Source organism: Leuciscus leuciscus (assembly GCF_965113295.1).
Source record: "Leuciscus leuciscus genome assembly, chromosome: 22".
Lineage (NCBI taxonomy): Eukaryota > Metazoa > Chordata > Actinopteri > Cypriniformes > Leuciscidae > Leuciscus > Leuciscus leuciscus.
The window spans coordinates 11244833-11270472 of NC_138746.1; the positions used below are offsets into that span (position 1 = coordinate 11244833).

The window sequence follows — 25640 nt, forward strand, 5'->3', positions numbered from 1 at the left end:
CCGCTACACAGACTAGGTAGAAAAAGTATTCATGAAAACAAAGACAATTAAAATAATAAATGGTACAATGAGAATAAAAGAACAATACATAGTGTATGTATGTTTAGAAGAACCCCTTTTAGACATACAGTAACTGGTGTGTACTTTGAGCAAAGTCTGTACTTTTGAACATATTTGTGTTTCGCTGTAGTCCCTCATTAGCTTCGAAAATGCCTTTTGAATATGGTTTCTTTGAAGAGTTTCTTTTTTGCCGTCTCTGCTCTCTTAGAGCTCCAATAAATGAGCAAGAAAAACAGTAACAATTAAAGACTGCTTAAGCCTTTCACCCACTCCTCCAGCTAATTGGTGACACCGCAATTCGGTTTAGCCCAATTACACGCACTCTTTTTCTCTTTATGTTGATTAACGTTCATCCACCTCTCTTTTTTTCCTCCTGGCTTCCGTCAGGACAGAAGTTATCCACGGGCTGAAGCGCGTACTCATATTGCCGTTGATGTTATTTACGTCCTGAATGCCTGTGCTTCACTGGCTGGCGACTGGAGGCAATTCATTTGACTTGTGTAACTGACTAAAGCTCGTTCTCTCCCACTCCTTATTTGGGTGTAATGGGGCTTTTGTCCTCTGTACCTATTAGAGCGAGTGAATACAAGATTATGCATTATTGTGACTCATAAACATAAGCAGGAACGGGGTGGGATGACAAATAGATGCAGGAAGTGACTGTGATGGTGTGCATGTTTATATCCTCAGCTCAGGTTGTCTATATTGATTGTGTAATCCTTGTAGGCTGTTTGCTCTCTTGGGCAGCTTTGGTAGATTGCCTCACCTCTTTCATGCTTCAGACTCTTGTTGCTACCTGCAAAGATCAATACTACAAGCTGATCGGACTCTACAAAACGTGACTACACATCGACCACTTTATTAGATACACCTGTTTAAATGCCCGTTAATTGAAATATCTAATCAGCCAGTCTCATGGCAGTGTATTTTTAGGCATGTAGTCATGGTCAAGATGATCTGCTGAAGTTCAAACTCAGCATCAGAATGGGGGAGAAAGGAGATTTAAGTGACTTGGAACGTGGCATGGTTGTTGGTGCAAGATGGGCTGGTCTGAGTACTTCAGAAACTGCTGATCTACTGGGATTTTTGCGCACAACCATCTCTGGGGTTGTTAACGTTATAGGAGAATGGCTAGACTGGTACGAGCTGATCGAAAGGCAACCGTAACTCAAATAACCAGGTCTGCAGAAGATCATCTCTGAACGCTCAACACATTGAACCTTGAAGCAGATGAGTTGCAGCAGCCAAAGACCACACCGGGGGCTACTCCTGTCAGCTAAGAACAGGAAACTGAGGCTACAATTCACATGGGATCATGTGATACAATAGAAGATTGGAAAAAAGTTGCCTGGTGTCTCGGTTTCTGTTGTGACATTTAGATGGGTCAGAATTTGTCACAAAGCTCATACAAGAAGCATGACAATGAGTTTTGTGTGTGTGTGTGTTAAAGCATTTTTTTTCCCTTTATTTTTAACATAAATACTAATATTGTAGGATTATTTTTTCTTTGTTTTTCTATTTTGAAAACTGGTTCTCTCTCTCTCTCTCTATCTCTCTCTCTCTCTCTCTCTCTCTCTCTCTCACACACACTTACACAAAGCACTACACTAAACCTAAAAGATTCATAATAGTAGGCCTACCTTAAGGGTATATATTACTCTAAGGTAGTAATATGTACATTTTAGGGGTAGATAAGTTGCTAAGTTGTCATTGATATGCTGGCATGCTTTAAAGGTACAACATCACATTTTGCAAAAAAAAATTCTGACAAGGTACAAATCACTTTCATTTCCAGATGAAATGTCCACTTGAATGGTCAGCCTGGTTTTTATTTAATATGGTGTCTACCTTCAATCAGAACATTCGTCATACCGCTTAAAAGAATGTGCTTTTATAACTTTCTCAGTGAAAGTGCTCTGGCAGAATTGGGCCTCATTCTCCATCCATTAGAACTATTATCCAGCTCGTTAGGAATTAATTGCCCTCATCATTAATAGATTTAATAAGGGACCTCTGACTTGTGCTGATTGGGTTTTGAAATATGGTAGATGAAATGGTTGAAAAGGCAGTTTCAGGCTCTTGTATTACCTCAACTACACTATGATTAGTCCAGAGCTAATTTTAGCGTTTGAACAGCTTCAGATGTAATGAGCTAGTCCCCTTAATATATGGTGCTCAAGCAAAGAGACTAGGAGAACAATATTAGAGCCCAAGACGTCCCCAAGATGTGCACTTGCAGTAGGGTTTAAACCCTTCCCATGGTGCAGAATCAAATTCATCATTGTATAATACCCCATATACTTATATTATACATTCCATATTTTTGCAGAGCCTCACAAAGCCTCAGATTGTATAATTTGAGAATGAACATTCTTCCTCTAGGCAGTGTCTCTGTGGAGTTGATGGTATGTATTTGTAATAATGCTGGCTGAATGGAGGCTCTGTTTGAATGTGAATGATGGGTAGATGACATTGTCCCCAGTTGCCCTCTGTTCCTCTGATGTTCATGTCAGTATTTTGACCCTTTGTTACAAAGTCAAGCACTTGTAGGTCTTAGAGGAGGTGATTGTCTTAATTTTTTTGTATATATATAGTATGACTCAATCCTCCCACATAGCAGGCACACATTCTGACATTTGTTCACCGGTGCTTTATCATACTTCAGCAGCAGGTGCTGGCCGTGAACCGAGGATAAAAACAACAACAACCAAATAGATTGTGTTCTGTATGACCACCAAATGTTTTTTTCCTTTTCCTTTAGTTCCATGCATTTGTCCCCTTCTGCCAATTGTAAGTACTGTAAAACACAAAGAGGGATTTCTGCTTTTAGATGTCCTTTCACAACAACCAGTTCTACTCAAGGTCGACTTTCTATAACATCACACATCATCTAAATTGCTGAAAATAGCCATTGAGCAGTCTGTGAATGTGTGCGAGAGGAAATCAGACCTGTTGCAGTGCAGATGTGCTTGTTTTTCACTGCACAGAACGGTATTGCGTAAATGATTGACGTAACGGTCTGTTCCATACGGCATTGATTCTTTCATGCTGGATGAACTTGTTTATCATTGATTGTGTGATTGAAATACAAATATGTAACAGCTGTCCCCAGTCCAGCCTAGAAGGTTAGTGGAATGTTATCCACAATTGCAAATACGAACTCATGAATCTTATTTGATTGACCGATCTATTGATTTTCCATGTGTCTTGTCTCCAGCTGTTTCCTGTCCCTGCTGCTGGTTGCTGCTGTGGTTTGGAAAGTCAAACAGACGTGCTGGGCATCACGCAGGAGAGAGGTAACATCTGTACATTAGCACTTCCTGTGCTCATTGACATGTCCATACTTGTATTGGCTATTGCCTGGGGTTTCTTTATATGTTGCCCATGATTTCAGGTTTAGAGCTGAAGTGTTTAATACTATGGCTCAACCAATAGCAGGAGTTTGGGTCGGGTCTTTCAGTTTGCAGTTTGTGCAACCAATGAAAGGCAATTTAGCTTCAATGTGTTTGAGTGGCTGTTTGCATTTGCATTTACAGGTTTGTACTAGCTAGGATGTTATTGCTTTTACCATCTGTGACCTCCCATGTTGCTCCTGGGTATGGTTGATCTTTGTAAACCGTCTTATGACTTTAAACTCATTATAGGTTATGAAACTCACTGTCATGTGGCGTTACTGTGCCCAGATGGGAGGACACTGGGTAAAGTTGCTCATTTTATAACGCATTCCTCCCAGTGTCTGATGGGTGTGTAAATGTCACCTGCATGCCAGCCGAACTGCCTTCTTTTAATGAGAGAGGCACAACAATAAACACCACAATTTTCCTTCATTACCCGTCTGCACAAACCAATTAACCCTCACGGGGCTCATGTAAAAGGGATGGATTAATGTGATTTAGCTGTCTAAAAGCCACAACAGATGCCACCTTCACTCACTTTCTCTCTTTTTATTTCTTCGTTTGTGTGTCATTTTAGAGGCTACGTAAATGCAAATAGGAATTTGCAAACGAGTCATCGAGCGTTTCATAATCAATACAGTAATCGAGGCCACTGTAATTGAAAGCATATCGAGAGCCGTAAGTGTGGGTTTATCGGAGTTAAATGCATGCTGTTTTCTGCAATGGCTGTCACAGTTGCGGTTTTTCTTTTCAGCAAATATCTTCTTGTAGAACGAGCATTTATATAATGGAATAGCTTAAACCAAATAAAAAAAAACAAGCTTCACACTTCATTCAGTGCCCGAAAAGCCATTTTGATCAGAGAAATAGAATCACAGTGTGATTTGATAAGAAAGCTATATTAAATAATGAATCAATTTAGAGTGTTGTGTACTTCATTGAAGGGTTTGGCATGAGAACCCGAGTGGTAGTCCTGATCAAAACAATCTTCATTTTCAAAACACTTCACACCAGTTGAAATTTAGTAACTGCTATACAGTACATGTCAAAAATACCTCATTTTCATTTTTCCTCGGTGGCTACCTTGCAAGTCGATTCTTCAGACAGCAATTTGTGTCAACACTGCTCATGGTGGTTTCAGTTCAGGTCAGCACAAAATGGTCTGAGCTGTATAACAGGACGTTCACACAGGGCACATTCTTCCTTTCAGAGAGCTAGATGGAGTGCAAATGAATGGAACAGAATTCATGGGTTTTGAGACTTTTTATTTATTTTGAGAATCACTTTTTAAAAGTGCTCCTTTCAACTTGACAGCAATTTAAAAATGCAGCATTTGTGGTTCAAGGCACTGAATAAAAACTGCAAGATTCAATGCAATGGCCAAAATGTGACCACCTGACACTGATTTATCTGTAGCTGTGTTTTGCACCATTCACAACTCAGTTAACTCTTTTCCCACCATTGACGAGTTTTTCTGGCAATATATGTTTTCACTGTTATACAGTGGGGGCCTTTGCTACGCATCTTCTTAAATAGTACAAAATCTCCAGATCCAAAAAAAGCTATGAAACAGAAACAAGCGATAGAAGCATCTAACACGATCATCAAACATTTAATGGCATATGAATCAAAACTGCCTAATGTAACTCAATGAAATGTCAAACCCACAAAGAGGTATAGGACTGTGCAAGCTTAATGTATTCCATCTATGTTTTGGTCATCGTTCTGAATCCGATCTGGACAAAGTCTTTGTCAAAAACTCTTTTGGAAAAAAAAAGATTTGCTTTTTTATGAAACTTCCCCACATTCAAGTGTTGATAAAAAATGCATAAAGCTAGAATAAAACATTACAGTACAGTAAAACATTACAAATGAAAGGTAGGTTTGTCAAGACACAATTTGAATGTTGAGTAAATTTTAAGGTTTTATAGGCTTTACAGACAGACAGAAAAGTATATCTGTTTGAAATATCACCTATAGAAGTTTGTATTTTATTTTTATATGTTTGACAAAATGATGAACTAGGCTGGAAGAACACATTGTTTCTCACAATGCCTGTTGAAATACTTTAAATTGTAATTCAGTAAATTCCACTTCATGTAATTCAAATTCCTGTGGGTGTGGTCAGTTAAATAAAATGTAATAAATCTTAAGAGAACCAGTCTTCAAATCTGAATGTTGCTAAAGTAGGAATGGGCATTTGGCTACTCCACTGATATTAAAGAAACTGATCTCTTAAGTATTCTTACAATGGAAGCTGTACGTGTTTGTTTGTTTGTTTGTTTGTTTGTTTGTTTGTTTGTGTGTGTGTGCATTGTGTATTTCGCTGTGTCCGGATCTTAGTTAGCTGATATGTCTACATTATTTATGATGTCTGTCACATATCGGCCAAGCTCTGCTGTTGCCGCTGTAGTTCCACCGAACCTCTTTCTGCTGCACACATCCACAGTCATTTTTCATATTCCGCCCAATACAACAGAGCTCAGGTGTCAGGCAGTGATGATGTCAGATCCAGCCGTATCTGTCCCACATTGCTCCAGTCATATCCATAAACAGCCAAGTCGCTTTTGGCCGGCTGTAGCATCTGATAAAGATCTTGTAGCGCAGACTTTATCTCTGCTGTGCTTTTATGTTTATGTGGAGGCTGATAAGTTGTGATCTCACAAGTTTTATGGAGAGCTGCATCACTCCACTCCACTCCTACTGCTGCTTAATTGTGTTGCCTCATTGTCAAGCCTCATTGCTGACAGCGGCTATCTTGTGATTTGCCGCGTTGGATACTTCAAACCCGCCATTGCTGCCCCTTCATCACTCCCTCTCTCTGAAGCCATCAAGTGGGAAATTAACAATGCAAATCAATGGAGCTGAATGGTGTTTTTTTTTTTATGATCCTCTCTCTCTGATGTATTTAGAGCATGAATGATTATTTCGGAGATAGATTACGGACGGACGGCGCCGTGAGCACTCAGGGAATCAGTCAATATCCTCAAATGGGCTTTATTCATTATTTCGTTCCTCCTCCTTTCTAAAGTGCAAAACATTGAGGGGGGAGGGTAGGATTTTCATTTCATTCCACCAAATGTAATATAATTTCTTTGCAGCTGCGATCAAGGGGATATCGGTCTCAGTCTGTCGGCACACGGATGGAAGTAATATATAGAGTAACTGTGCTATTTTTTTGGGTTGGCACTTAAAATCCATAAAATTCCCAAAGGGAGAAATTCCATGCTGATTCCTCATCCGAAAAAGGAAGAAATAATGTAATCTCTCCAGTATAGTTAATTATGGATCATAACCGAGAGTGTGGAAAACAAATTTAGAACTGGGTTTATGATAATTACTCTCCCAACAATAATTTCTGGATATGAGATCAAACAATCAAAACCACTTTGAAATTCTAATGATGATGCACAAGACGTCTTGTACAGATGTCTATGAATCTCCTAATAGGGTCTCCCCCCAGCAGACAGGGATTTAGCACTATTTTGACAACTAACCTCATTAAGTTTTGCTGTTGTCTTGCCATAAATGTATAAATAAACAAAAAAGACCCTGCATATTACATTTTTTTCTGGGTTTTTTGCTCTATAATTCATGCATTGCATACAAGCTTTCAATGGCCCAGACAAACATGGTGAAACTGAACACCAAGTGACGTAATTGTTAAATATACTTAACCTGGTCATATTAAACATGCACTGTATTTTCTAGATACATTTACAGTGCTACAGCACCACCACCAAATGAGGATTATTCCCAACTGCCTTCTTGTCGCCTGTTCAGTTGTAAACACACTGCGTCTCCTGTCAGCCAGATGTTGGGTAATTTTATCATTTGACAGTGGCTCATTCCACGCCGATCGGCCAAACCCCTATACGCCTGCACAGAGTACAATGAATTGATGCTAATTTATGAAATATCAGGTTGTTTTGAGGCTTGAAGTGGGTGTGTTTATTTGACCTTTCTGCCACAGTATGGTAATTAGTATAATTCCCTGTTACAGGAATTAATTATTTTGAACAAGATAGTCCCATTTTCTTCAGACATGGATTAGCATATGTTTAGGGGATTTATTTATTTTAATAATTATTATTGTAAAATCTTTAGAAGTTGTGATAAAATTATGCTTCAGATTTTGTTTAATAATTTTTATTTTGTATTTTTTTATTTGTAAGTTAGTTTGTTTTTTCGGTCAGAATAGCAAACAGTGAGGTGATCTTTGACAATGTTTATCTATGAAGCCAGGGTTTATCTGACCTGTTACACAGTGTAAATATCATCTCATATCGCACGAATTACCTTAAAGCATAACATTATGACATTGGATTTCATTATTATTCAGTTATAGTTCAGTTTTGTGATGAATTTCTCATAAAATGCTAATTTCTCCACAATGTTTTTATTCTGAAAAGGCATGAGCCATCTCAAATATTAACCTTGTAATATCTCTATCAAACATCCTTTGGAAAGCACCGATTGAGTGCCACTGTACATATTTGCGAAAACTTTGACTCAAGGTTATATAAGGTCTTAAAAGATGGTCATCTCTGGCAGCTGAAATGAGGATGTTGAAGTGTCAGTATTGCTACATATAGAGGTGGCTGCTCTTTACAGTGTTGGCTAGCAGTGCCATGCTATCAGCTCCGAGCAGGTGAGCGTCTTTATCATCTAAGGCTAGATTAGCCCGAAGGTCTTGTCTGCTTTTCAGAGGCGTCTTAAACACCAACATCAATCTTCAAAGCAGCAAAATCAGTCTCACCCTCTGCTTTTAGCTCCCAGGGACAAGACAAGGACTCTCCTGAGAATGCCTCAAAATGGTGTCCGAGATCTTTTAAGCACAGGTGTGGGTGCCTGTGTTGAATTTCATGTGGCTTTTTTTGGATTGATACTGTGGCTTTTACTGTTGTGATAAAGAGAAGATAGATCCAACTTAAATCAATAATTATGTACTATGTACTATCAATAATTTGCTATGATATAATATAATTCAATATATACTTTTCAAGATGCATACAGGTCCATTTTGTCAGGTTCTTTTTCTTTTTCAGGTCTTATGATTTTGTCGCACTTCCCTTTAGGCAAAATGGGCACATCCTATTTAGCAAATATCAACTTATGTCTTCTATTCTCAGCCTCCTTAACCTGACAGAGGAGATTTGCAGATGACACAGAGAAGACTTAGACAGAAGAGGGGAACAGGGCTGTCTGCTCAATTACACGTTTGCTTAGTGAGCAGTATAAACGTTAGCCTGCTTTCAGTCAGCATAAAGCACTGCGGATTCAAAGAAACAAGTCCTCGATAAAACATTTAAATGTTGCATTTGCCCCAATTGAGTAATTTTCAGCATCACCATGCACTGTCGGTGGTTTAGAAACAATCTATAATAGATAAAAGGCTTCATACAAAACATTGCAGTCAGAATCACAGTAGGACTTATGGATGCACTTCTCAAAACTCAAAGACTCAAAACAATTTCAAAGGTTTTACCAATATTTTTTTCCTGGGACATACGTCTCCGTTCCCTCCTTCAGGGAACGAGCGTTACCATATGTAACTGAGACGTTCCCTATCAATCTGTCACGCTCGGCGTACAGCGTGACCGTCAATAGGAATCCCTACCAAAGCGCCACAGCTGCTGCACCCCATCCAGCGCCCTGTGCAAGCCTCTGCCCCTTCTTGCCTGGAAGGACGATAGGAGAGGGCTTACACAGAGTATGCCTGTCACTGTTGTTCTGTGATAACCCACACAGTGAGATTTTTGGATAACACTGGGAAAGCGTGCCCTTTCAATGGAAAAGGGGAACGCTGCGGAAGCCACATTCTTCGGAGGAGTTATGTGGAAAATGCATATGGACTAGCTCGAAAGTTGTACTGCATATGAATACTGAGTGACTTAGCCCAAGGGAAAGACACGGGCTTCGATTAGGAGCAGCCATGGAAGAATACACATATGGGATCCCCGTAGGGTCACACATATAGAACCCAGCCTAAACCCGGTTCTCAAGGATTCAACGGATAAAGGCCTGGCACCAGACGCTCCGCCATGTCCGGGCCGAGGGTGTTGGAGGACTCACAGGTTTTTCAGTCTGGAGAAATAAGGAGCACAGTAAGGTGCAGCAAGCCGACAAAGCTGGGCCTCTCAGTGCTTCTACCTGTTTAGGGTGAGAAAACGGGAGGAGACCGGCCCTACATGTAGGCTATAAAATCTAGCGAACATGTTATGTGTTGCCCAGCCCGCAGCTCTACAGATATCTGTTAGCGAGGAGCCAAGTGCCAGCCCCCAGGAGGATGCAATGTCTCGTGGAGTGAGCATGCAACCTGAGCGGGCAGGGCACGCCTTGTGCCTTGGTAAGCCTTTCCCTTCTGCTGGCCTCCGTAACAGGCAAAGAGCTGGTCTGAGGACCTGAGACTTTGAGTTCTGTCCACGTACAAACGTAGGGTGCGAACGGGACAGAGCAAAGCCAGGGCTGGGTCTGCCTCCTCCAGGGGCAGCACTTGCAGGTTCACTACCTGTTCCCTGAAGGGAGTGGTCTGAGTACAACATGGTTGTCACCCGGCCCGAATTCTAAGCACGATTCGTCGACCGAAAATGCTTGCAGGTCCCCTACCTTAGTCTTCAAGAGAGAAGCTTTAAGTCTGCTGACTGAAAAAGCTCAAAGGGAGCATCCTGAAGTGCTCGTAGCACCAGAGAAAGGTCCCAAGAGGGTGTGGAGGGGGGTCGAGGAGGGTTTAACCGGCACGCCCCCCTAAGGAACCAGACGACCAGGTCGTGCTTTCCTACTGATTTGCCATCTATGTGGTCGTAATATGCTGAAATAGCGGCAGCATGTATTTTGAAGGTGGAGGGAGACAGCCTTCGCTCCAACCCTTACTGCAAGAAGGAAAGCATGGACCCTATCGAACATCTTCGGGAGTCTTTTCGGTGAGAAGAACACCACTCGACGAACAGGTTCCACTTCAAGGCGTACGCACATCTCGTGGACGGTGCCCGTGCAGAAGTGATGGTGTTAAGTACCTCTGGTGGTAAGTCACTTAGAACCTCCGCGTCCCGTCCGCTCCTCGTCCTTCCTGACTTTGCACAGGGTCTGTGCAAGTAGGCTCACTGGGGGAAACGCATATTTGCCAAGGCCCCAGGGCCAGCTGTGAGACAGTGCGGGGGTGGGGGTGGAGTCGCCTGGGGGTGGAGTCGCCATTCTCCCGGGAGCACAGCTCATGATAGCTTGTCGGCCACACGGTTGAGCACACTGGGGACATACATGGCGCAAAGCGACCTCAGAAGCTTCTGACTCCAGAGGAGAAGATGGCGGGCGAGTTGCGACATGCAACGGGAGCGTAGACCACCTTGTCGGTTGATGTACGCAGTGGTCACAGTGTTGTCCGTACGGACCAGCACGTCCCTGCCCTGTAGCGGCCTTTGTAAGTGGCTCAGAACAAGACATACTGCTAGCAACTCAAGGCAGTTGATGTGCCAATGCAGTTGGGGGTCCGTCTACACCCCTGATACTGCATGCCCGTTGTACGTGGCACCCCAGCCAGTGGTAGAGGCATCTGTGGACACCACAGTATGCCTGGACACCTGTTCCAAGGGTACTCCTGCCCGCAGGAATGAGAGGTCTGACCACGGGCTGAAGGTCTGGTGGCACACCGGTGTGATTGTCACCCGGTGAGTGCCGTGATGCCATACCCATCTCGGGACTCGGCCGTGAAGCCAGTGCTGAAGCAGTCTCATATGGAGCAGCCCAAGCGGAGTTACCGCTGCTGCTGCTACCATATGCCCCAGGAACCTCTGAAAATATTTCAGTGGGACCACCGTCCTGCCTTTGAACGTGTTCAAGCAGTTCAGCACCGACTGAGCGCGTTCCTCTGTGAGGCGCGCTGTCTGTGCGACCGAATCCAACTTCATACCGAGAAAAGAGATCCTCTGCACGGGGGAGAGTTTGCTCTTTTCCCAGTTGACCTGAAGACCCAACTGGCTGAGGTGCCTGAGCACGAGGTCCCTTTGTTCGCATAACTGATCTCAAGAGTGTACTAATATGAGCCAGTCGTCGAGATAGTTAAGGATGCGAATGCCCTGTTCTCTTATGGGAACAAGGCCCCCCCCCTCCGTGACTTTTGTGAGACAGGGACAGCCCGAAGGGCAGGACCTTGTACTGATATGCTCGACCCTCGAACACAAAGCGCAGAAAAACGGCCTGTGTCAAGGAAGAATCGAGACGAAAGTACGCGTCCTTCAGGTTGATCGCTGCAAACCAATCTCGGGGACGGATGCATTCGAAAATTGAACGGTAGGTTGTGGAGACTCCGATTCAAAACTCGCAGGTCCAAGATCGGTCATAACCCACCGCCTTTCTTGGGTACAATGAAGTTGGGACTGTAGTACCCTGACCTCATATCGGCTGGTGGGACTGGCTCTATCGCGTCCTTCGCCAGTAGGACTGCGATCTCCACCCGCAACACATGGGCACTGGCTGCTCTCACTGTAGTGGAGTGGATGGCCGAAACTTGGGGGGATGCCGGGCGAACTGAATCGCAGTGACGGGCAGTGTCATCCTCCTGCTGCGGACACAGTTGATCAGGCTGTGCCGGAGTTGTTGTTGTTGTTGTTTTTTGCAGGGAATGACACCCGTGGCGACGAGTAGACTAAGGGGCGGCCCACGAGGCACTCTGGTGGTACGTCGGGGGAGGCGCTTCAGTCTGCTGCTGACTGCGGAGAACTGCTGGGCCAGTTGTGTAAGTTCAAAGCGTACTTTGACGACATCTCGCACCTCTGAAAGGACAGCCAGGAGCGCTTCTGGACCACCAAGGTGGACATCGTCTGACCAAGGGCCAGCGCTGTGACTTGAACACGGTCAGTCGACAAGCGCAGCTCAACCCCGGCTCAGAACTACCCTCGTGCAATAAGAGTGCCTTGGCCTCGCATGCAGGGCAGAGGTGGCCTGCCAGAGGCACAGCCACCCCACCAGCGAGGGTAGGGAGAGAGGTGAAAACTTATGCAGAATTTGGCTCTTTTGGCGTTCCATATTTTGGCACCAATATAGCTCCATACTGCTAAGTTTTCAATGCACATCCGAGAAAGACCCGGGAAGCATGGCTGTCAGCTCTGAATCTGATTCAACATAAGCACACACACTATTACAGTGGGAACTCAGCATCATCCTCATTTCCAGAACAAGAAAGACCCTCTCTCTGATGCAGCAATAGACATCTGCCCTCAGCTGGAGCCCTGAATGAAACGCTAGGTTAGGTTTTTTTTTTTTTAAGGACCAACAATCCCATCCAGAAGCTGCACAGCTTGTGATGCGTTTGAGAGGGAGGGGCCCTAGGGGGTTGGTTCCTCCGAAGGAGAAGCCCTCAGCTCTCAGATCACCCAAGCTTTTCTACTGAAGTAGACCTCTCATGGTGGCCACCAACGAGGGCGCTACAACGGCGAATAGACAAGGGGACCGCGCACCTAGAGCGCCGAGCGAGCGCTCGGTTGCAGTGACAACCCATGCTGCAGCTCGACAGCACATGATCTACACGGTCTCCCAGAGTTCGGGCAGACCTGCAGCTGTGCTTTTACACACAAGCAGCGGCTAGCCAACAACAGAGGGGACTCAAGCTTTCCGGAGAAAAAAGAGTCAACCGGCGTGCCGACATGGTCATGTTTCCATGCGAAAACATGAACCACCCACGAACACAGTCTCACATGTTTCCCAGGCATGCGAGACAGTGATCGTGGCTGTCAGTGAGGAAAGGAAACAACCACATCCAGAAACACACGGGTGGAATGTCATCTTTAGAAAGACGCAACTCACACCCATGTAAGCTCTTTCAGGGGAATGCTCTCCTTGGTACTGAAGCACGCAGGGGAACGGTCGCAGCGGACACAGACAGGAATGTGCAACCTGTCTTGCGCTGCCTTTCTTCACGGCTGTCTTACCAGCCATAAGAATGGCTATTCAGCGCTCTTAGTGCACCGTTACCAGCTGTGAAAACAGCCTTTTTGTTTTGCTCAGTAACACAAAAACAAAAGAGAGAGAGAAAGAAAGTTGACCCCCGCTGTATCGCCCGCACCAGACACGAGAGATCCTCCTGAAGAGCTTGCTTGTTGTTTGATCATTCAGTAGATTAAACAGCATCGGCTCCGAAGCAAAAAGCTGAAGTGCAATCGCACCTTCTGCTCATTATATACCCGCGCTGCGTGGCTGAACAGCTGATGCAAATGATTGCACGCCAATGTACATTGGCTCGTTTAGTTTCACTCGAAGTAGATTGGGTTCTCTAGCGAGATTCCTATTGTCGGTCACGACGTACGTCGAGAGTGACCGACTGATAGGGAACTGTTTTTTATTTTATTTTAATGTATTTTAAAATGCAATTTATTCCTGTGATGAAAAAGCAGAATTTTCAGCATCATTACTCCAGTCTTCAGTGTCACGTGGTCCTTCAGAAATCATTCTAATATGCTGATTTATGTATAATATGATTTTCTTTTTCAGGATTCTTTGATGCATAAACAGTTAAAAAGAACAACATTTATTTTAAATATAAATATTTTGTAACACTATACATCTTTACTGTCACCTTTGTCCTTGCTGAATAAAATATTAATTGAAAAAAAAAAAAAATCTTATTGACCCCATTTAAAAAATTTTTTTTATCTCACATAGTCCATTCATTTTGACTATTGACTATATAATTTTTTTCCCATATTAATAAAACCATTTATAGGTTTATTCCCCCAAAATATGTAAACACTGTCTGTTTGTTTGAGCCTGTTATAGCAACTCTTGCTCAGCCACTTCAAAATAGGACTATCTGTTTTTCTGACCAGTGGCAGATGAGAGTTCTGGAAACCTATATGAAAATTACTTTTGGTGGCCCAAAAATCATGCACGTCACTTTTAAAGGACTTTGAAGGTATAATCTGAACTTTGAAATTTATTTTATTATCAGTTGTTGTTCTACATGTTCTGTATTAAGTAAGTCATGTTTGATTGCTTTTCTAAGCAACAACCACTTTCCAAGCCAAACATTTTTTCCCCACTTTTTAGTTTTCAGGAAGCGATAGAGATCAGAACTGTGTGATCATTCTCGTGGAGAATAAATGGCAGAGCTCAGGTTGTCCTGATTCAGGAAATGAAAGCCGTGATTAATATTATGAAAGTGTTCAGGTGGAGAACAGGCTCTCTTAGATGGTATTGTTTCCTCAGTTTCAACCCTCCTCTGAATAACATTCAGCAAGACGAAGAAATCCCTTTTTCAATTGCACCTTGTCGTGTTGATGCATAAACAAAGGACGAATTTGATCAGGGCCTCTGGTCTTGTATTTTGCATTGTTATGTGTGTATGAAAGGTTTGGCTCTCCCTTGTGACCTGGACTCGCAAAGATTTAGAGAGGAAACACTGCGGTGTGTGGATATCAGAGAGGAGCTTATGCTTTATGCATTAGACAGACAGAGTTATTCCCTCTGCACATGCAGTCTGTAATATAACAGGTGCTTGTTCTCAGTAAAAGATTGACTTTTGAGGTTGTGTCAGGGTTGTGTGCGTGTTAGTGCCGCAATCGCCTCAGGTGAACATGTGAGTAGAGGTAGAGCGTTTAACAGGAGCAGTGGTCTGCGGTTAGATAGCGCTTGTCACTACAGCATCATTGCTTGAGTTCACACTGGCCTCAGTCCAAGCTCTGCTGCAGGATAATCACAGAAAACCTCCAGAGTATGACAAGAGTGTACAACAGCATCTTGTTCACATTTTGTAATGCTTGTAAATTATTCTCTTACCTTTCACACTGTCAAACAAACATAAATGCACAGATTATTAAAAAGGTCAGACAAAAACAATGATACCAAGATTTATAAGGATCTACAAGAAGTTACAAATCATTCCACATTTAGTTAAGAGTGCCTGTTAGAAGTAGCGAGAAAAACTCAAGATGCCAGATGTTGTTTTTCAGGAGGGAATGAATTGCACAAGCTGATAGCACCGTTCAGGGATATGTGTATATATATATATATATATATATATATATATATATATATATATATATATATATATATATATATATATATATATATATATACTGTATATACACTCACCTAAAGGATTATTAGGAACACCATACTAATACTGTGTTTGACCCCCTTTCGCCTTCAGAACTGCCTTAATTCTACGTGGCATTGATTCAACAAGGTGCTGAAAGCATTCTTTAGAAATGTTGGCTCATATTGATAGGATAGCATCTTGCAGTTGATGGAGATTTGTGGGATGCACATCCAGGGCATGAAGCTACCGTTCCACCACATCCCAAAGATACTCTATTGGGTTTAGATCTGGTGACTGTGGGGGCCATTTTAGTACAGTGAACTCATTGTCATGTTTAAGAAACAAATTTGAAATGATTCGAGCTTTGTGACATGGTGCATTATCCTGCTGGAAGTAGCCATCAGAGGATGGGTACATGGTGGTCATAAAGGGATGGACATGGTCAGAAACAATGCTCAGGTAGGCCGTGGCATTTAAACGATGCCCAATTGGCACTAAGGGGCCTAAAGTGTGCCAAGAAAACATCCCGACACCATTACACCACCACCACCAGCCTGCACAGTGGTAACAAGGCATGATGGATCCATGTTCTCATTCTGTTTACGCCAAATTCTGACTCTACCATCTGAATGTCTCAACAGAAATCGAGACTCATCAGACCAGGCAACATTTTTCCAGTCTTCAACTGTCCAATTTTGGTGAGCTCGTGCAAATTGTAGCCTCTTTTTCCTATTTGTAGTGGAGATGAGTGGTATCCGGTGGGGTCTTCTGCTGTTGTAGCCCATCCGCCTCAAGGTTGTGCGTGTTGTGGCTTCACAAATGCTTTGCTACATACCTCGGTTGTAACGAGTGGTTATTTCAGTCAAAGTTGCTCTTCTATCAGCTTGAATCAGTCGGCCCATTCTCCTCTGACCTCTAGCATCAACAAGGCATTTTCGCCCACTGGACTGCCGCATACTGGATATTTTTCCCTTTTCACACCATTCTTTGTAAACCTTAGAAATGGTTGTGCGTGAAAATCCCAGTAACTGAGCAGATTGTGAAATACTCAGACCGGCCCGTCTGGCACTGACAACCATGCCACGCTCAAAATTGCTTAAATCACCTTTCTTTCCCATTCTGACATTCAGTTTGGAGTTCAGGAGATTGTCTTGACCAGGACCACACCCCTAAATGCATTAAAGCAACTGCCATGTGATTGGTTGATTAGATAATTGCATTAATGAGAAATTGAACAGGTGTTCCTAATAATCCTTTAGGTGAGTGTGTGTGTGTGTATATATATATATAAATATATATACAGTGGGGAGAACAAGTATTTGATACACTGCCGATTTTGCAGGTTTTCCTACTTACAAAGCATGTAGAGGTCTGTAATTTTTATCATAGGTACACTTCAACTGTGAGTGACTGAATCTAAAATCCAGAAAATCACATTGTATGATTTTTAAATAATTAATTTGCATTTTATTGTATGACATAAGTATTTGATCACCTACCAACCAGTAAGAATTCCGGCTCTCACAGACCTGTTAGTTTTTCTTTAAGAAGCCCTCCTGTTCTCCACTTATTACCCGTATTAACTGCACCTGTTTGAACTTGTAACCTGTATAAAAGACATCTGTCCACACACTCAATCAAACAGACTCCAACCTCTCCATAATGGCCAAGACCAGAGAGCTCTGTAAGGACATCAGGGATAAAATTGTAGACCCCCACAAGGCTGGGATGGGCCACAGGACAATAGGCAAGCAGCTTGGTGAGAAGGCACCAACTGTTGGCGCAATTATTCGAAAATGGAAGAAGTTCAAGATGACGGTCAATCTCCCTCGGTCTGGGGCACCATGCAAGATCTCACCTCGTGGGGCATCAATGATCATGAGGAAGGTTGAGGGATTAGCCCAGAACTACATGGCAGAACCTGGTCAATGACCTGAAGAGAGCTGGGACCACAGTCCATTAGTAACACACTACGCCGTCATAGATTAAAATCCTGCAGCGCACGCAAGGTCCCCCTGCTCAAGCCAGCGCATGTCCAGGCCCATCTGAAGTTTGCCAATGACCATCTGGATGATCCAGAGGAGGAATGGGAGAAGGTCATGTGGTCTGATGAGACAAAAATACAGCTTTTTGGTCTAAACTCCACTCGCCGTGTTTGGGGGAAGAAGAAGGATGAGTACAACCCCAAGAACACCATCCCAACCGTGAAGCATGGAGGTGGAAACATCTGTCATGATGAACGACAGGAAGCAATAGCAAGTATCACTCTTTATTGAGACAGAGAAGAATAAATGTTCAGATCTGATGAGGTCAGGTGGCGCAGGGACTTCGATGGTCAACACAACGGATGAGAAGGTGAGTTGAGTGCGCTGGTGAAAGTAGTGATGAATCCAGATAATGAACATAATCTACAGAGAACATGGAACAGGAACACTGAAGCACGAGACTGGAACGCCGAACAGGAACGGGAACAAACACTCAGCACAAGGGACCTCAAACAACGATCTGACAAGAGAGATGAGAAATGAGTGAGTACTTATTGGTGAGTAGATTAGCTGCAGCTGGCGCCGTGAATGATATCAGCTGGCCCGCTGATCAACAATAATGGCCGGTCACGCCCACTCACACACACCCACACACACAAAACAACATAACACGAGACAAGCAGGAAACAATGCATTCATGAACCGTGACAACATCATTCTTTGGGGATGCTTTTCTGCAAAGGGGACAGGACGACTGCACCGTATTGAGGGGAGGATCAATGGGGCCATGTATCGCGAGATCTTGGCCAACAACCTCCTTCCCTCAGTAAGAGCATTGAAGATGGGTCGTGGCTAAGTCTTCCAGCATGACAACGACCCGAAACACACAGCCAGGGCAACTAAGGAATGGCTCCGTAAGAAGCATCTCAAGGTCCTGCAGTGGCCTAGCCAGTCTTCAGACCTGAACCCAATAGAAAATTTTTGGAGGGAGCTGAAAGTCCGTATTGCCCAGCGACAGCCCCGAAACCTGAAGGATCTGGAGAAGGTCTGTATGGAGGAGTGGGCCAAAATCCCTGTTGCAGTGTGTGCAAACCTGGTCAAGAACTACAGGAAACGTATGATCTCTGTAATTGCAAACAAAGGTTTCTGTCCCAAATATTAAGTTCTGCTTTTCTGATGTATCAAATACTTATGTCATGCAATAAAATGCAAATTAATTACTTAAAAATCATACAATGTGATTTTCTGGATTTTTGTTTTAGATTCCGTCACTCACAGTTGAAGAGTACCTATGATAAAAATTACAGACTTCTACATGCTTTGTAAGTGGGAAAACCTGCAGTGTATCAAATACTTGTTCTCCCCACTGTGTGTGTGTGTGTGTATATATATATATATATATATATATATATATATATATATATATATATATATATATATATATATATATATAATACCCCATATGTATGTTAAAAAAGATGCTCTGATGCTCACAAAAGCTGCATAAATTTGATCAAAAATACAGTATAAAACAGTAATATTCTAATATATAATATTACAATGTTGTAATATATAATAATTATACAAGTAATATATAATAATTTTCAGCATCATTACTCCAGTCTTCAGTGTCACATGATCTTTCAGAAGTCATTCTAAGATGCTGATTTGCTGCTCAAGCAACATTTCTTAATTTCTTATCAATATTGAAAATAGTTGTTCTGCTTAATATTTTTGTGAAAAATTCTTTGATTAATAGAAAAATAATTCAACCTAATTGCACATCTTTTTTTTTTTAGTCTTTACTGTCCCTTTGGATTATTTTAATTTGTCCTTTCTACTTAAAAGTATTAATTTAGAAAAAAAAAAAACGTACCTCTAACTTTTGAATGATAGTGTATACACTTCAGCGTGTTTAGTTAAAAACCTCTAAACGCACTATTCGCTATATTAACTTTTTAGTTTGATGTACATTTATCAACTGCAATTTTAAGGGTTTTTTTTGTTTTGTTTCTTTGTAGGAAGCTCCAAGTATGTCAAGCTCTATTAAGAAAGCAGATGCAGTGAGAGTGCATGTGTGCGCATACATGTGTATATGTGTTGATATGTACATGTACATTGAGCACATAGTGTTCCGTGTTTTTGCTTTTGAGTGCTTCTACTCTCAAGTTCAATAGGTGTGCTTGCTGATGCATGCAGGGCTTGACATTAACCCGCCAAATGCGGGTTGATTTCAGCAGTGGCGTGTAACCCAGTCAAGTTAAATTTTATATATAATATATACATTTTTCAATTGTAGTCTTTTAAAAAGGCATCTGAAATAATAAACTAAGTGCAATGAAGTGTTAAATATAAATTTTTCGATATATATCGATAGCCTACTGAAATATCTGAAACGCTTCCAATACTCATTTTGCACAGAATAGATACACGATACCAGCTGCACTTTCTCGCGCTCTCTTCTCTTCGACTGCGAGTGGACACACAAACCCACCTCCTCTCACTCACTCGTTTCATTTGCTCCGGAAGAATATTGTTGGTGTTACAGGGCTTGAATTTTGCGTGGGATTGCACATATTGTGCATAATTTTACTCATTCTCACAGATTTTTTGCTCACACCCAAAGTGCGCGAACATAAAGCCACCTCTCAGTACTGGATTTAGTTATTTTTTCACTGTTTCTGTCAGGACCACTATCGTCAAAGATGATGACATTTAGCATACAATTTGGATTATCGGTATGGTTCTGTTCTGGGCAAGAAATCCCTGCGCAGCAATAACCCCCCTTAGGGTAAACAGAACAGAACCAACATAAATGTATTGCAGATATCATTGTCAATATTTTAATGTACAACATAATTTGAGAAATTAGTCAGATTCAAAGGGGAAATCAGAAAGCCAAATCCTGACTGGACGAGAGGAGGAGCTGGATATGGATACTGAGAAACACGATAGCTGCTGATAATACTGAAGGAGCTTATATGTGGATGCTGTTATAGGAGTCGTATTCCTATAGGTAGACGTGGATCAGCTGAGAGTCAGCTAATGCAAGCTTGACTAACGTGACCTGCCAGAACTAACGCTACACTTCATTTATTGCGCTTAAACAGTCAAATACTTACAAAAAAATGACAAAATGCCCGTAAACAAAGTCAGTTATGTTTTAAAGGGGACCTATTATGCAAAATTCACTTTTGCATGCTGTTTGGACATAAATGTGTGTTGGCAGTGTGTGTACACAACCACCCAATAGTGATAAAAATCCACTCACTCCTTTTTTATTAATCCCCATAAATCATCAGCAGTGTCTCCCAACGACCTGTTTTCAGAATGCTGTTTTAGTGACGTCACTACAACACAGGCCCCGCCCACGAGTGTTGACAGACACTGCCATTCTAACATAGACCCGCCCTGATCGAGTTCACAGCGAGTTGTACTGACGAGAATGTCTCCCATGCGTTGTAGGTGTTGTGTGGCTGGATGTATTAATCCACATAGCTCTCTCTATTTACTCCCGAAATCTGAGGCAGCCGCTGAAGACGAGGTGTAATTATTTTGTTTTTAAAGAAAATGCTCCCTCAACTCTACCGAAATTTGTTTATGTACTTGTGCACTTCTTATAACGTACTGTTTACTCAGCTCTTACGGTGATTTTCTGGAGTAAAACTGACGCTTCATCTTTTGTGTGATGTACAATAAACTTAATTAAACTCATCAGTATATGTTTGATCATCATTCGGACCTGGTCCGAAACAGCAGACTTGTAGGCTATTAATAGTGGATACATACAAGCAGATGACAAATTCGTTATAACCGTAATTAAACTAAACTATACCTGTTCCATCTCCATACAGCACTCTGACTCTGTAGGCATTATTGTCCGACTCCGGGTCGAAATGAACACCGTTACTGAGAGTTTCTGATATTATCATCATTCCGTGAGATGAAATTGTCCTGAGAGACTGAGCGCAAGCTCATGAAGCTCCGCCCCCTGTGTCATGCAGCAGCAGCTTATTTGCATTTAAAGGGCACAACCTAAAACAGCGTGTTTTTCTGAGCCCCAAAAAATGACAATTTAAACATGCTGTAAAAAATGATCTGTTGTGTATTTTGAGCTAAAACTTCACATACACACTCTGGGGACATCAGAGACTTATTTTACATCTTGTGAAAAGGGGCATAATAGGTCCCCTTTAAGTGAATGTAAACAGTTGAGAAAGAAAACGCATGTGTAACTGTATAATCGATCTGTGTGTCAGGTCCTAATATTCCTGCTGCCAAATTATGAGATAATATAAAAAATATCTATATGGCTGTTTTTCCCCATGGTATCGATGTCAGTGAAAATGCTGAGTGGCTAGTTACTTTGGAAAACCACTAGCCACAGTTGCTGGTGAGCAAAAAAGTTCATGTCAAGCCCTGCATGCATGAATGTGAGCATCAGTGCTCTGATTATTCTTTGAAGGTTACATGGAGGACACATGCAGTTGTTGTGAAGCAGAAATTATTTCACACTATATTATGATTGGATTGCCTGGGGCGTGATAATGTTGCTCAGGTGGATGTGAGATAACATAAAGGTATTAGCATGACCACAACAGAACCAGCTATGTCAGCACCTACATTTTTAAAAGCGCTACTTTCATGTACTCTAGTTCATTTATTTAAAATATGATATTGAAAGTAATTGTGCAAAACCTACAGTAAATGATTGGGCATTTAGAAGTTGAAACGTATAGAAAACTTTAACATAAAAGTGAATTTTTGTTTCCAACATGCATTTCCGAGTCAAATTAGATATTCAATAGGAAAGTCATTTTGATTTTAAATTGACTTTACAATGACTGGTCACAGATAAAAAAATGGAAAGTGGAAATTGTAACATGTAAATACACAAGCTCTGTGAGTAGGCAGAGCCTTAGATGATATGACTCACAAAGTGACGTATATGTTTGCACGCTTACATGCACACTCGCTCACACACAGACACATGCACTCTGCCTTCAGGAACAGCTTGAGGGCCAAATTACAATTCCAAAGATTTGAATGTTAAATGACTTCGAATTGAGCAGTGCTACAGGCGTGGATATTAATGCTTCTGTGCGATATGGAGTGCTGAAACTAATTGCACATGAATGCAGGCCTTAACCAGATTAACCGCGGCTTGTTCAAGCATGTGAATTGTCGTTTTGTTCGTTTTGTTCCCCCGTGTTTGAGTGTTGTGATACATCAAAGTCTTACTGAGGTTATCAGAGGATCCATCGTGCTCTTTTACCCAGCATGGCGACATTTCTACCCCGTTGGGTACTCCTACTGTCATCTGCTTTTTGGAAAGCGCTCATGTGAAAACATTTGCTGAATGCTTGACAATAAACATTATTTCTGTAATCTCTGCATGTTTGCTGTTGAATTCATTGTGTGTGCTACACCGCATTTTAAACAAATGCCTTTTTTTTTTATGAACATGGCTTGTAGACTACTGACATGCTTGGCTCAAAATAGATGGCCATGTTTTGCTAAGTCAAACCTAGATGTAATAATAATAATAGTAATAATAGTTATTATTATTATTGTTAATAATTCATATTTTATTATGTTTGTTATTGTCAATAACAACAATAATATTAATAATAATAGTTTTTATGGTTGTTTTTATGATAATTTTAATATTATACTTATGTATAATTATTAATTGATGATAATAATAATAATAATAATAATAATAATAATTGTTTTGTGTTTTTTTTTCTATTTTATGATTTATTAATAATAATAATAATAATAGTAATTTATTATAATAATAATCACTACAATAATTGTTGTTTTTAAAAATTCTTTGTACTATTTAATTATTTTTAATAATAATAATATTTACTATTATTATATTAAATATTAAATCATAATAAAAGTTGTTGCTGTTTTATCAATTATTCATACTATTTTATGATTTTTTCTATCATTCATCATAATAATATTTTGAATTATTATTATTATTATTTTTTTTATTATTATTATATTGGTCATAAGCAAAACATTACATATTTATAACCAAGTGAAGGGAGAACCGCATTGTCCATTTTTACAGAGTAGCAGTTCAGCCTTGCTTATTTCCCATATTTCCCTTATAAAGATGTACAATAATGTGTTGTTATACACACACTGTACATGCATTATCATACCTTAGCCAACAGCATGGTGGGTGAGAACTTTACCTCTCAGTCTCAACCAGTCCGACACTCCATATTAATAATGTTGAAAGTGATAGACAGAGAGGGAGGGACTAAGCGTGAAATGTACACTTACACTTTCTCCTAGTCTTATCCCGTCTCTCATGCAGTGCCCCTGTGGCTCTAAGCTTCCCTCTGTTTCTCTCTTTGAGTGCTGAGCATCGTGTTGTCAGGAACCCCTGCTTCTCTCTCACACGCTATGTTTCCACTTATTCTCCCGCCAAGTGGTGACAGCTGCTGTGGAAACGGCTGCCGTGGTAACCTCCCCCATGCCAGGAAGAGACAATTAGGAGAGCTAATGACTGAGCCCCTGTGATCTGAGACTCTTCCGCTCTCTCCTGCACCTCGTCTTCCTTCATTCGCCCGCTAGCAAAACAGAGAAAGAGAGAACGAGCCAACATATAGGGACAGAGAAAGTAACAGTCAAAGAGTCAAGAGTGTCTTTTACAGTTCCTATGAAGTTAAAGACTCCTCCCAGAAATGTTTAGATATGCCAGCGCAGTTGCTAATCTATCTTTGTTTTGTTTTTAATATACATTAATATCATGTATATAATGTGCATATTTGAAGAGTTCAGATGCAAAAGCCTCTAAATGCCATCTGAAATTTTTTATCAAGCTTGTATATTTAAATTCAATAATTTCACTTAAATGGCAATGAAGATTACCTATTAATTGTCATTTAAGTGAAATTACTGAACTTAAATACACAAGCTTGATAAAAATGATCATTCTATTAGAAAATTTCAGATGGCATTTAGAGGCTTTTGCATCTGAACTCTTCATTTGTGCACATTTGGACTGCGCAATTTGATCAAAAATCTAATTGTGAATATTTAAAATAAATAAAAAATTTTTATATATAGATAGATAGATAGATATAGATATAGATAGGAAGAGTTCAGATGCAAAAGCCTCTAACTGCCATCTGAAATTTTCTTCTAGAATGATAATTTTTATCAAGCTCGTATATTTAAGTTCAGTAATTAATAGGTAATTTTCATTGGCATTTAAGTGAAATTACTGAACTTAAATATACAAGCTTGTTAAAAATGATAATTCTAGAAGAAAATTTCGGATGGCACTTAGAGGCTTTTGCATCTGAACTCTTTATATCTATATATATATTTATTGTTTGTTTGTTTGTTTGTTTATATTTTTTCTTTTTTTCTTTTTATCCAAAGGTCCGCTTTATTGTGACTTTACTCTACATTTTACCCTTTTATTTTTTGAACCAAAGTGGCCCAATGTAAATAGCTCTACATGTACTTAAAGGGATAGTTCAGCCAAAAAAAAAAAAAAACTGAAAAAAAAAATTCATCATTTACTCACCCTCAAATTGAATTTATTTCTTCTGCTGAACACAAAGGGAATATTTTGAAGAATGTCGGTAACTAAACAGTTGATGGGCCCCATTGACTTCCATAGTATTTGTTTTTTTTCATACAATGGAGGTCAACTGTTTGCCATATTGTTAATTGTTGCCATATTACAAAGTGTGTAGTTCTGGCCAAATGTAAATTAACACTGAAAACACTTCTAAACATATAGGCACATCACATAAATGCTTGATTAATATTCAACGACACTTGCTATTTTTTAACAGGTTAACATTATCACAGTAATCTTAACTTATTAAACTTTGCCAGAACATAATTAATCAGATATAGCCAGAACCACACACATACAATATGTAATGTACTTATTTAGAGAACGTGCATAACGTCAAACACATACAAATTGTGTTTTATACCTAATGCCATGTTCACACATATAATCTATAAACTTTAATTTGGCTTACCCACACAGAAATTGCTAACCTTTTGTACGTTTTTACCTGCAGACAATTACACAAAGTCAAGCATTTTCTGGTGCATTGTCATTGCAGATTTGGCTCTAAATCACTTGATTTGGTATATAGTGAGACTTTTTCCCAGAACTCCCCT

General features: G+C 40.8%; 1 protein-coding gene and 1 long non-coding RNA gene across 2 annotated transcripts in view; one reads left to right on the forward strand and one right to left on the reverse strand.

Annotated features, from left to right (window-relative positions):
* LOC309486745 overlaps positions 1–25640 on the reverse strand; it is a 387401-nt gene that overhangs the window by 295713 nt on the left and 66048 nt on the right. The window lies entirely within an intron of this gene.
* Positions 1–25640, forward strand: part of atrnl1a (attractin-like 1a) — a 259263-nt gene that overhangs the window by 154682 nt on the left and 78941 nt on the right. Inside the window, exon 27 of the mRNA XM_082154105.1 lies at positions 3278–3356. Coding sequence (XP_082010231.1) covers positions 3278–3356 — 79 coding nt within the window. The remainder of the gene's footprint in view (positions 1–3277; positions 3357–25640) is intronic.